Raw genomic sequence first — 13354 nt, 5'->3', positions numbered from 1 at the left:
TGTGTGTGTGTGTGTGTGTGTGTGTGAGGACTGCGCCATCAATCAACAGCAATAGAAAGATCTGGAGGCTTGTCTGGTTTAACAGATGGGTTTGCTATGGCAGGGTGGGTGAATTTGGCACAGTATTAAGCTGAAGTGTATAGCGGGTCTAGTTTAGGACAGCCGGCTAAACATAACACACTTTCAGATGAAGACACACACCTGCTTGCCTCTTAGGAATGGTCAATGTATCAAATGTACATGATGTTTTTGCTTTAGTTTTTGGCCGTTATGTTTCATAAAAAAATTAATATGTCTTTCTTCAAGGGTCAGGCTGTCACCGGTCGGCCCCGTCAAAGCTGCCAGAATATGTTAACATTTTGGAAATAAACAAACTGCATTTGTCATATGCAAAGTAAACATAGATCACATGCATTTCATCATAGTTTTTTTTATATAATGGGGTTAATTTATTTTATCATTCTAATATGCTGATCTGAATCTTTTTTTGGGAACAGTGATACCTTTTTCAGGATTCTTTGATGAATAGCATTTTTTAATCTAAATATAGTTTTTGATCAATTTAATGCAATCTTGCTTAATAAAAAATAATTCTATATAAAAAAAAAATCCTCACTAACTCCAAAATTATGAATGGTGATGAAGATGCAGAGTAGTGGGTAGACACTCTTGAATAGTGGTGTTGATTTAAATCTTAAATTGCTGTTTATTTTTGTGTTCAAGAGTTGTGTATGTATGAGGCAAGTGTTCATTGTCACCAAGTAAAGCCGTTTGATGTCCACAGGCCAATGGTCCACTATAGTTAGGTCATTACCATCACACACATTCAGCCTTCTCACGTTTCCCCTGGCGAAACATCTCTCGTTACCATGAGATCACGAGGAGTGAGGGGTGATTGGGAAAGAGAGAGAATGGAGAGGATGTGGTAGAGAGCTAAAACTAAAAAACATTCACTGATCACTGATTTAGCCTTGTCATTCATAGTTTGTTTCACTAGTCATAAGTTTATCATATCTTTAAATGCATAGTTCACCAAGAAACGTAGAACTTGGTCATCATTTACTTACTCTCATGTTGATCCATCCCTGTGTGACTTTTTTTGTGGAACATGAAGATATTTAAAGAAATGTCTTAATGCTTTTTGTACATGCAACAGAAGTCATTGATAACCAAAAGTGGTTTGATAACCAGCATATTCAAAATATCTGATTTGTTTTCAGTAGAATTAAGTCATATAGGAGTCATATAAGTTTTGAACAAGGGTGGCAAAATTTTCTTTTTCGGGTGAGCTACCCTGTAAAGTAAGTTCTCACTGAACTGCTGTGCATCTTAAAGGTGACACACACTATGTTATTGACTGTGTTAGCCTTTAACCTGCCCTCACAGAAGCATGTTGCATCATGGTCTTTGTGCATGAGTCAAATTTCGAATTATTTATTCCAAAGTCAAAATTTCTTATTTTGAGATCATATTTTAACATCCAGAGTAGCATAATTCATACAGTTTTTTTTTTTTTGGTCAGTGGATGACCATATCACAAGATATTTGTTGGCCTTCTCCGAACACCACAGCTGCACAACTTTATTTTCAAATTTCATTAGGTACAAATTCTATCCGTCCCGGACCACTGTGTCATAGCACTGTTTCATGGGAAGTGGGAACCATCTCGGACAGCAGAACAGACTTGTTGAGGGAAAAAAATATGTTTGTTAAAATTCTAACATAAAATCTGTGCATCCTGAACTGTTTCATTGCTGCTCACTGACATGATCATTGTGTTTGATATATTGTATGTTTTCATTTTTATAGTCGATCTACTACCTGACCACTTTGTGTTGTGTAACTGCTCTGTTCGTGTTGCTCTTGATCTGTGTGTAGGGCGTCATCCCTGCCTCCCCTGGACTGGCCGTTGCCGAATCAATACGGGCAGTACGAGCTAAAGATCGAGGTTCACCCCAAAGCTCATCACAGAGCTCATTACGAGACCGAAGGCAGCCGAGGGGCCATCAAAGCCACATCCGGGGGACACCCTATTGTCAAGGTGAGTCTCCACAATAGGACGTTTACTGATGATGTATTTCACGGCCGAATGAGTTTGTTTTCCCACCACTGATTTGGCTGATTGTACGAGAGGCTAAACTTGGTTTTGGATCATCGTATGAAGCCTTGTGGCCTTGATTTTCGAAGTACTCATTACGGTGGCCACAAAAGTGGGAACAGATCATGAAGCCATCCGTTCCCTCACAGGAAGCAGAACTTGAGAAGCGAGACCACACAGAAAGCGTCTGCTTTGTGGCCTAGTAACCTCATTACTATGTCATAAAATTCCTTTTACTGGGTAACAGCTAGCGAGCGAGTGTTTTGGTGTCAGTTAGATCTAAGCAAACCGTGTAGCAGTCTGATTAGGGACTTGGTTTCCTACCGACTGCTCTGTGCTACTTGTACTAGCTGCTTACCAGAGGGATCATGGGAGCATGCTTCAACAGAGGTGATGGCATCATTTATGTAAAATGAAGCCCAATTAGTATCCTGCTGTATCATGATCGGATAGGTAAACTTATCTGGCACTCTCCTGAGGCTAGCTCTGCTAGAGAGACTAAGAGAGAGAGAGAGAGAGAGAGAGAGCTTGTTGGTAAATATTTGATGGTCTTGGAGGCAATGGCCTCTTTTGTGTCAGCCGTAATGAGGCACACACACAACTCGGGAACCGAGATCATCGAACGTGTGAGGATGAAGGCCTTTCACCTTAATCATAACCTCTGGCTTCGAATGGTCCATTAAACAACCACAATTACAGGCCTGCATTATTGCCACATCACACCTCAGTCCTGTGTCTTGTGGGCCATTAATTGGCAGTCATTCCTTGTTTATGACCTTTGTTAGGTTACCTGCATGATCATCTTTCATTATCAGACGTCTCATCTCTTTTATACTGCGCCGCTGCCTCTACAATGCCCTTTGTTCCAATTTTTCTTGGTCACTTGGGCATTTTTATGTTTCTTTGCACTTTTTCTGTACTATGATGCATTAAATACATCGAGCACAAATACAAAAGCAAATATTTGGGTAGTATATCTCTCTGGATTGAGTTTGTGTGCATAGGTGGTTGATATGACATAGGTGCCCAAGGTTTCATACTGAAGATAGAATTGGATAATGAATGAGTAAATTATAAATCTTAGAAGCAGTGCTTTGTCTTGTTTCATAATGATATTGATGCATTAATTGAGCATAGGCCTACTTGAAATTCAGTCAGTGCTCAGACATTTGTCAAGGGCTGGATGTCTAAAGCCTTATAATGATTAAGAATATGTTTTTATTTAAAAGTTAGTTTGAACAATTACTTGGACCCATCTGTGGAGGAGAAGTCAAAGATGTCAGGAAGATCAGATAACATCTTAGAAGGACATCTGATGGAGTTTTGCCACGTCACTTTTTCCGTAAGAAAGTATTATTGTAGTGAAGGTCATAATGTGTGACGTGTTCATAGGAAAATAATACCTTTTCCCTTTTTTCTTTTTTTTTCTGTTTGTGCCATGAAACTGAATGCTTCCTTTTGTGCTCGATGCTTGCCGGTTAAAGTTTATTATTATTATTATTATTATTATTTATTTATTTGAGGTAGTGATAATCATCATATGGAAGTTATTTTTGTCTGTTTAAAAAAAATATTAAACACATTTTAAGTTGGAAATGATTCATTTTAATTATAGTTGGTTTGTCAAAACTATTTGAAAATGTTCAAGAGACAGGTGTTTCAACATATGAACAGCATTTCCTAATTGATATACTTAATCAGAAGCTTGATTTCAGTAGACTAATGACTGGCAATTAGTATGCAGAGCTTTCCTTCAGAAACGATCTGTTCCTTCTGCAGTTTTAGAGAAGCAATGTGCATTGATAATTAAGCCAGGAAAAATGTAACAAAAGTGAGTTAAAATACAAACAATTTAGTTGTCCTTTGCAAAACCGCTATCGTATTTTAATGTCTTGTTTGCTGAGATTTGTCTCCCAGTCTCTCATGCTTAAACATCAACCACCCATATATACATGTGAATCAGTGTTGTGTGAGTGAGAGAGCGTGCCTTTCTTACTATTTCAGAGTATTAATGACTAACTCTTTAACATCGTAGCCTCACTTCCCCTCACTCTACGACTGAAGATGCATAATTACCTCACATTAATGAAGTCTGTTCAGTGGTAGACACACACTGATCCACCCACAGGGAAATACTGTGCTAGAAAACCTGGCTAAACAATTTTTTTCCTCTTTTTTTTTTTTTTTTTTTTTAGTTTTTTTTTTTAGTTTTTTTTCTTTTCTTTTTTTTTAGTTTTGGTCATATTTGGTCATCAAGAGGACAATGAAATGAATAGGGAAAATGTGTGTGTGTCTGTGTCATTGTTTGACTTCTTTAACCCATTTATGAATCATGTTTTTTTTTTGTTTTTTTTTTTAACTGTACCACACCATCAATCAGAATCAAATTACATTTTGTTCCCAGCTATGATTAGGCTTGTTTTAATAGTGGTTTAGCATAAGAGTGATTTATACTTGTATTTTTCAGTATGCTCTGTGTAATAGTTTCTGAGCAGTTTAGGCAAATCTTAGTGATTAAGTAGTAAAAATGGGTTAGATTCCTTTTACAATTGTATCAAAATATCAGGAGTGAATTAATTAGCATTAGTTAATGCATTAACAGCATTTTATTATTGCAGCATTTATAAAGGTTAACTTTAATTTCTACAAGCACTAATATTTTTTTTATTATACAACATTTATTATTAAAAGACATTAATTAAAACCAAGCATCTGTATATCAGTGAATATTAACCTTTTATTTTTTTAAACATTGCATTAAAAATAGTAAATGATACCTAATGCATTAACTGATGTTAACAAACTAACAAATTAATTCAATTAAATATCATTACCACTATTGTATTTTCTCATTTTTCTTTAGTTTTTGTTCATTTCGACTCTTTCAATATTTTTTACTGTGGTTTTGAAACCCACTGGTTCCGTTTGGGAAAATCTGCACATGGAAAATCTCCCATAACTTCAGACCTTTCAGCGAGCAGCTGTTTATGATAATGTTTCCCATGATGCTTTCTGGGGCATGCACTGCTAGAGTCCTAGGCTGCTACTGCGGAGTATCTGTTGTCGTGACGTCAGCAGGTGACACCGCAGACTCCATCTGTCCTGGGAGTGAGCCTCTCTGCGGTGACTGGATCTTAGAGACACTGAACAGACTCGCTGAGCCATATTGCCTTCAGCAGCACTTACTGTACACTGCCAATTAGCCAGGAGGACAGACCCATACATCTGTATGCCAGGTGCAAACTAGCACAGGCGCTGTATGTGTGTGTTTATGTATACATTTGGCAGAGAAGGCATAGGAAGGAAGTACATCAAAAAAAGAAAAAAAAAAGAAAGAAATGGATGAGACAAGTTTTATTAAATTAACTTTAAAATGTTGATCTCTGAGTGAACTGTTAAAGAGTTAAAGTAAAGGAACACCTCTATGCCCATGACCTTCATACACTTGCTGTGTTTACCTAGCATTTGTTGACTAATGGACCAAAAAAAGGTAACTATTAATAATAACCGTGAACAAACAGCAACTATTAGCCAATGAGAGCTAAACTAAATATGCTTGTTACTCTGATACTGTAGTTATCAATCCTATTGCATATGCCTTTGACTGAGAAGCCATATAAACATCAAATGGAATTTGAACAAAAATGTATTTTTATTTAAATTTATTCCTAATAAAAAAAAAATAATAATAATCTGGGTTGGCCAACAGTGTTGTGACTGTTATAAACTAAAAGTTGTTGTTATTCTTAACTAAATTATAAAAAAAATCACTTTCATTAATTGAAATGGTGCAAATAAAGTCCAATATTAAAGTTAGGTGAAAAACTTAAAATGAAAAGAAAGGTTGCATTAGGAACTAACTGAAATATGTTTAATTGTACATTTTAATGAAATTACTCAAAACTGAAATATAAAGCAAAATAGATAACAATTTAAAATTAAAACTATAAAAAAAAGCGAATTTAAACTTTTAATAAATGCTTTATTAGTAAATAAATAATACTAAAATAACACTGGTGTGAGTGAGTGAATGTGTGTGCGTGAATACGTTTACCTACAGTCCCCCTGTTTTCTATTGCTGCTTTTATTACTATGTTTTCATCCTGAAGCAGAAGAATCTGTCCTGTGCATCTGTGCATTTGTCTTAGAGGTTCAATGTGTAATAGTTCATGTGTAGAGTAATGAATAGGCCAATTATGTGGATGGTGGACCTTACCGAGGTCATGAGGTTACAAGAAGGTTGTGAAATTTGCATTACAGGGGCATGAATTGGCTAATGTTACAACCAGAAACGCACTCCAGTTATTGTGTGAGAAATCAGAGACACGATTTGTGGTGAAATCGAGAAATGCGTGCGAGTGTATCTATCAGTGGTGTGTAAGTCAAGCTGCCATAACAGAAGGCTGCGGATTGCAGCATACAGTAGCCAGACAATCACCAGCAAAACAAAGTGACAGTGTTTACTGCTAGTGTTTGGACTGGGCTAATTCACAGTTCAGAGATCTACGAGGAATGCTGTGTAATGCCCTACAAACCTCGCTCGCTTCTCACTCTCTCTGGGTTCACTCCTAACCAAAATGTTGCTAGGAGATGTAGAAGTTCCGAACCCATCTGGCCTAGACTTTCCTAAATGTAAATGTGTGTGTTAGAGATCACAATTGAACTGGTTAAACAGAAAGACACATACAAAGGGCAGAAGAGTTTACATTAGCCGTAGGATCTGTTCGTGTGTTTTATTCTCAGAGAAAGTCACTTGTACCTTTCACCCAGGGCTTTTATGTAGATAAAAAGGCTCAGTGGAATCAACACACATGGTGGAAACCAGCTTTATGAAAAATAAATTACCTTGTGTTTTTACAAGAAAAATGGTAAAGGAATATTCTGAGTAAACTCTATTGACAGCATCTGTTGCATGCTGTCAGTTATCACAAAGAAGAAAAGTCTAATGGCAGCTGTACAGGAACAGAGGTTAAAAGCAGAAATGCAAATGATGATTTTGACTTGGGACTGACAGGCTGAGGAGATTCTAACCTTTTCCTTACAAGCATGTAGGGATGATCAGCCTGTCAGGCAGTAAGCGGGGCAACCTTCTTCCATTCTGGTTATGGGTTACCAATGGCTCTGGAGAAATTAGTTGTTTATGGTTTTCTTGTGAAAAAAAAAAAAGAATAAAAACTGCAAAAGGGCCCTAAATTGTTTATCACTCTATTTTTTTCCCATGGTTTTGAGATATATATTTTTTTTTATCTTAACATTTACATTTATGCATTTGCTTGTATTTGCTTTTCTTCCAAAGTGACTTACATTGCATTTAAGTTATACATTTTATCAGTTCATATTAGGGATTGGCGTTTTCCGCAAATATCACATTCGAATATTTGAGCTCACAAAAAAATGAATATTCGAATATTCGTTTATTTAAATTAAGTTTAGTGAGACAGACGTGATTTTTCAGCAACATTTATTGTTTCCGTCATTTTGAACAAGCTTACACACAATAATTTTGAATATTACACATTGTGTTTTGTAGCTGAAATCCTTCAACAATGCGTGCAAACAAACAACAGTACAGATTAAAAGCAAAAAAAAAAAAAAGTGAACAAAGAAAAAATTTAAAGCAGCCTGCAGCAACAGGCTATTGTAGAACGTAGCCTACACTTAACTTTGAAACTTTGAAACTGTCAGTAAATATTTTTTTGCTTTTTTTCTATTGTTTTACATGTTCTTATTGAGAAACACGGGCATGTAAACATGATCGGGGGAAAGTCGGCTCCTTAGTCTGTTAACAATAAGGCCGGCCGCGGAGAAAATGCACTCTGACGGCACAGATGTTGGCGGGACTCACAAATAACTGTGTGCTAAGCGAATAAGTTTTGTGGAGCGCTTCGTGTTTTTAGTTTCACCACTGAATGGGATCCTCATCTGGTGGAATACATGGCTCTAGCAAGAACTGTTCCCACTCGTCTCGGCTGGACTCTCTGTAATCATCGCTGAAACACTGGCTCAGCCTTTTCCGACGAGTGGGCATTGCATCTTCTTCATCGTTGGTGACAGCGGCTGCATCCGCGCCACTCGCATCAAGGAAAAAGTTTTTTTTTTCTTACTTCTCTCATGTTTTCATAGAGAAACCTGAGATGTTTGTGCCGAGGGTCTAGGGCTGATGAGAGTAGAGGAGTTTTCTCTGCATTCTCCAAGTTAGCGGTGTTTATTCGTTGCTTGAGAGATGCCTCAACAATGTTCTTGAATTCGGTCACTTTCTGTGATTCTCCGCGTCATATTTGAAGTACTGTAGAAGACAGACCGCATTTCTTAGGGCCGTTCACTTATCGCATCTTTTGTGTGTTCAAGTTCGTTATTTCCAATGTAGGCGCGCGATATGCGCGCTCATAATGGAAGTGTCGCGGTCGTGATGCTCATCAAGTTAAAAACATCTAAACTTTTCAGAATGCTGCAAGTGCACCACGGGTCATGTGACAAGAACTAAACATTCAGCTTCATCCTTTCCCGTAACAACGTTGAAAGCTCAGCCAAGTTGAAGGAACAGCTGATCACAGCTGTAAATGGATTGCCATTGTGAAATAAATTTAGTAGCAGAGCTACTGAAAGCGATTTTTTTTTTTGTGCTGCAAATCCATTTATCCTTTGCTGAAATTTCTGCATACTCATGGAGAGATGCTTAGCAAGCTTAGCAACGGCAGACGCATCAGGAGAGCTTCTGCCCGAGCACTTTGTAAAGAAGGAGAAAGGGTGCGTCTAGCGTTTTCCACGCGTTTTTAGGCACTATGTGTGAACGGACACTTATTCATTCATTCATTATTTTTTGCTTGCATACATCTTCAAATATGCCGTGGAGAAATCACAGAAAGTGACCAAATTAGGTTAGAGGTTAGAGAGTTAGAGAGAGAGAGAGAGAGAGAGAGAGCGAGCGAGAGAAAGAGAGAAAGAGAAAGATAGAGCGCGAGAGAGAGAGAGAGAGAGAGGGAGTCTTCGCTCACCGTCTTCAAACAACACGAGCGCTGTCTTGCTCTCTCTCCCTCGCGCATATTAATCAATCGACACGATGGTGTCGATGTTTAAATCATGTAAAATGAGAATGTAAGTGTGCTCACCCCATTTTTGTTTGTAAGAAAAAATTTGATTAGATTTCATATCACAATATATATCGCAGAAAAATAAAATATCGCAATGTAATTTTTTCCCAATATCGTGCAGCCCTACCATGCGGTGTTGTATTTATAAACTCTTCAGCTTCTGTAATAATTTTTTCATTATTTTTTATATTTAGGCTACTGTAGCTAGAAATGTAAGTTTATTTCATATTTCTTTGTTCTGTTGTTTTTGTCATTTTTTCTTCTTTTAAATATGAAAATAAAATAAAAATAGCTGTATCGAGATCATGATATAATATTTCTCATGCCGTGAAATCAGATTTTTCTTTTTGTCCACCCCCTGCATTTAATTTAATAAAATATAAACATTATTTAGAGTAATCTTCCTTTATAAACGTGTTATATTTACATGTGCACATACAGTTTTAACAAACTGAGAAATAAGTTGAGCAACATGGCTTAGTTTCAGATAACATCATTGTGAAAAAAAAGATGGCTGACCTTAGTGACCCTCAGACCTCACGGTGGGTGATTTTCATTGCTGATCATAGATGTTTGTTTACTGTTAAAGTTTTGCTCGCAATGTGCTTGTCTGGGGAGCAACCCTGTTGTCTGTATACCCTTAGGAGTGTACGGCTGTGTGTGTATGGCTTTTGTTGTTGTACAGCCTGAGGAAAAACCCATCAGGCTGTATCTGATGTGGACTGAAGAGTCAAGAGTAACATACAGCACATTGAGAACGGAGGGGGTGAGAGAAGTACACATCACAGGAGATGTTGTACTCACTGTATACAGGTGTTTATATCTGGATGTGTTTGTGTGAGAGTCGTAGCAGTCCTTTCATACATGCTCTGTGTGTGTGTATATGTGAGAGAGAGAAAGTATGTGTATTGACCTTATTTAAACAACTGGTTGCCCAGCCTCCTGGGTGCTCTCCATGTGTATACCTCTATTTTTCCCCCTTTACGCCCTCTCTCATTGACACACACACACACACACACAAAGGCATATGTTGTGTAAACACTGCATCAGTGAACAGACTTCTTGCTGTGTCCAGTAAGCACAGAGAGCATGTCAGCACGAGTCCATGTTTCGAGGCCAGAGGCCACAGTGTGTGTGTGTGTGTTTGTGTGTGTGTATGACTGTTTATGTGTGACCTTGAGTCTCCTCCCCACCCCCTCAGGCTCAGGTTTACCCACACACACACACACACACACACACACACACACAATCATACTCCTGCATGCACACACACGCACCGGCTGGCCCTCACCATAGCAACCACAGAGCAACACAGGGAAACAACTTGCCAGCAGCGGGTTGGAAGGAGAGAGAGAGATAGAGAGATGGAGAAAGAAGAAGGAGTGAAGAAAGAGATTGAAGAGAATAGGGGAAGGAGACTTGAAACTTCAAGGGAAATTCAAGGTTTAGAGGGTGTGTAAAGGGAGTCAAAGCATGATGAAACATGCATCCTCAAGTACGACAGCACAAAACGTGCCACTTCCCACCAAAACATGCACTGCACATGCTTTTTTATACTTTAGGCTGTGCCCTCCTGCTGTTTTTATATGGCGTTATTAGGGGTGTGCTGGTTTCAGAATTGGTGATGATGGTTATGACGTGAGTCAAATGTGACGGTTCATAACATAACCGTCGTGGGGGGTGGGGGGGGGGGGGGGGGTTTAGTGGATCTGCCATAGAGTCAATTGGTTGATCTTGGAGATAGCGGGTTAACTCCGTGTCAGCGCGCGCTCTGATCGGCAAAGGGACAGAGATTTCAGACCTCCGTTTATTAAGGAGATCTGTCACAAAACTCATCATCCCCGCCAAAGTTTTTTGAGCAAATTTCAAAGCCGCACCCGCCCGCCATCCGCTGATTGTTTTGCGGTCTATGGCAATGCAATGCTTTGCTGATGCGAGCCGCAAAAAAAAGCCATTGTCTGTTCTAGAAAGGATGCAGCAAAGATATTTAATGCTAAAGTATGAGGCATAGGCCTACGCTGAGTTTCATTTGCGATGAGATGCGCTCTAGGTCACAGTGCAGTGCAAGTGAACGCGGCGCGCTGGTGCTTCCATGTCACGGTTATCATTGTCTGCTATATTTGCTTTTTATTTATTAAAATACACGCAATTGGTTGATGAAACATTTAGATAAAATTTGTACAAAACGAAATTCGTTTTTAAGAAAAGTTTTATATAAAGCAAAATTTTATGAAGTGGTAAATATCATGTCTGACAATTTACAAAACTTTATTAAGTGGTAAAAACCATGTCTCCCGATATATTGCGCATCTTATGATCCTATCTAAAAAATGAAAATAATTTTTGATAAAAAATGTTTGTAAAAAATATTTTAATGACACTGTTTTGGCGGTTATAGAGTTCTAATGACGGTGTTCAACTATAACCACCGGTCTCACGGTTATATACTAACCGTTACACCCCTAGGCGTTATATGTGTGCCTCATTCCTGAGCGAGTAATTGTAAGTTTTGAGCACCGAGAACTATATTTTACAAGCACATTACATTATATTTTGAACAGAAATTAACAATTGCAAAAAAAAAATTAGTTTGAACAAAGAAAAAAACTGCGCTCCTGTCAAATGCTCAACTCTTGACACACACTCGCTCAACTTATAACAGCGTTACAAGTGTGCCACAAAATCAACCAATCGGAAAATTAAAGGTCAGTTGTGATTGGCTGTTTGTCTGCAATCAAATTGCTAGTATAACCAAAGCCCACCTGGTCCATGTACGTTTTGATCATTTCATTTCCTATTTAGAATTCAATAATGAGAAATGGCTCGTTTATTTGTTTTTCCGTTTAGTTTAACAAACAAAAAATGCTCAATTTCGTATTTTTTCGTTTGGGGTTTACAAATCGGTTTATGGCTTCAATATTTCATTCGTACTTGTGGGCGGTGCTTAAACGCCGCTTTCATCTGATTGGTCGAATATCTCCACCTTCAGCTCGGTCTTTTCATTCTTTCAGACAGAATAAGAGTCGGTACGAGTACGGCACTGTAATGTCTGAAGCCACCACTCAATGTTAATTAGCATAATATTTGAATCGGATATTGCTAGACACATAATTCGTCCTGCTGCGACTTGCAAGTCACCCCTTTAAATTATTTCTAGGTTATAGTATTGTATGAATATTGTCCCACTGTAAATACAGTGCAAATAATTCTGTCTCCTTGGATAAAAAGTGGAAATAAAAATCAATAATAGACAAAACCATGATAATATGTCCATGATAATATGTCTGTAACAATTATTACTCTCGTCTTGTAAGTCTAAAGGCACTAGGTATGTGTTTTACATTAATAAATAATTGTGAAAATTAATTAATAGTTACATTTATGAAATAAATTAGTAATATTAGTTTTGTGTTTCTCTTCTTATTCTTCTTCGTTGGGCTTGAGAACATTATTATTATTTATTATGACCTTAAAGCTGCGATAGGGAACTTTTGACACTCTAGCGGTTAATAAACAGAACTGCTTGTGTGTTGCGGAAGAACAGGAACTACTTCTCTCTGTTTATGTCTATGAAGAATCACAAAGGTACTGGGTTACTCCGCCGCGGTACCCCCGAAGCAATCTAAAATAGTCAGAATATAAACACTTATTATAGGTGCACCCTAGTGATTCAGGACAAGCCAAAAACACGGTTTGGAAAATGGATTCATGGTGTACTCGCTTATTATATAAATTTTTCTACATTTTGAACACAAACAAAGTTACGGACCGCAGCTCTGATTGGTTGTTTCTTACCGGGAGCGGTCTGTAACTGCAAATGACAATAGGACCACTGGGAGGAGCCAGAGGAGCTTGATTTTTTTCACAGATTATCTGTCTCATATTCTACTGTCAGGACATAATGACAGGTTTAATAAATGTGTAAAAAAAAAATTGTTTTACAAAAGTTCCCCACTGCACAGATCTTCAGACTCGTCTGACTGGCGTTGCTGTATATCTGGTCAGACGTACCTTCCCAAGAAACCCTAGTGACTTTTGTTACCCGAGCAATGAAGGCCTTAACACTTTATGTCTAGTAGAGGGGGTGACAGGATTTCTGTTTACATTTTTTTAAATTACAAATAAATACATGAATTTCATGTGTACTGCGATGAATATGCCATAT

At 37.9% G+C, this 13354-nt stretch overlaps 1 protein-coding gene across 2 annotated transcripts in view; it reads left to right on the top strand.

Moving 5' to 3' along the window:
• nfatc3a (nuclear factor of activated T cells 3a) overlaps nucleotides 1–13354 on the top strand; it is a 68895-nt gene that overhangs the window by 22551 nt on the left and 32990 nt on the right. For both annotated transcript variants that reach the window (XM_052560818.1, XM_052560819.1), the window contains exon 3: nucleotides 1879–2041. In XM_052560818.1, the coding sequence (XP_052416778.1) occupies nucleotides 1879–2041 (163 nt within the window). The remainder of the gene's footprint in view (nucleotides 1–1878; nucleotides 2042–13354) is intronic.

Source organism: Carassius gibelio, chromosome B7 (assembly GCF_023724105.1).
Source record: "Carassius gibelio isolate Cgi1373 ecotype wild population from Czech Republic chromosome B7, carGib1.2-hapl.c, whole genome shotgun sequence".
Classification (NCBI taxonomy): Eukaryota; Metazoa; Chordata; class Actinopteri; order Cypriniformes; family Cyprinidae; genus Carassius; species Carassius gibelio.
This window is presented reverse-complemented; position numbering and strand designations above follow the sequence as displayed.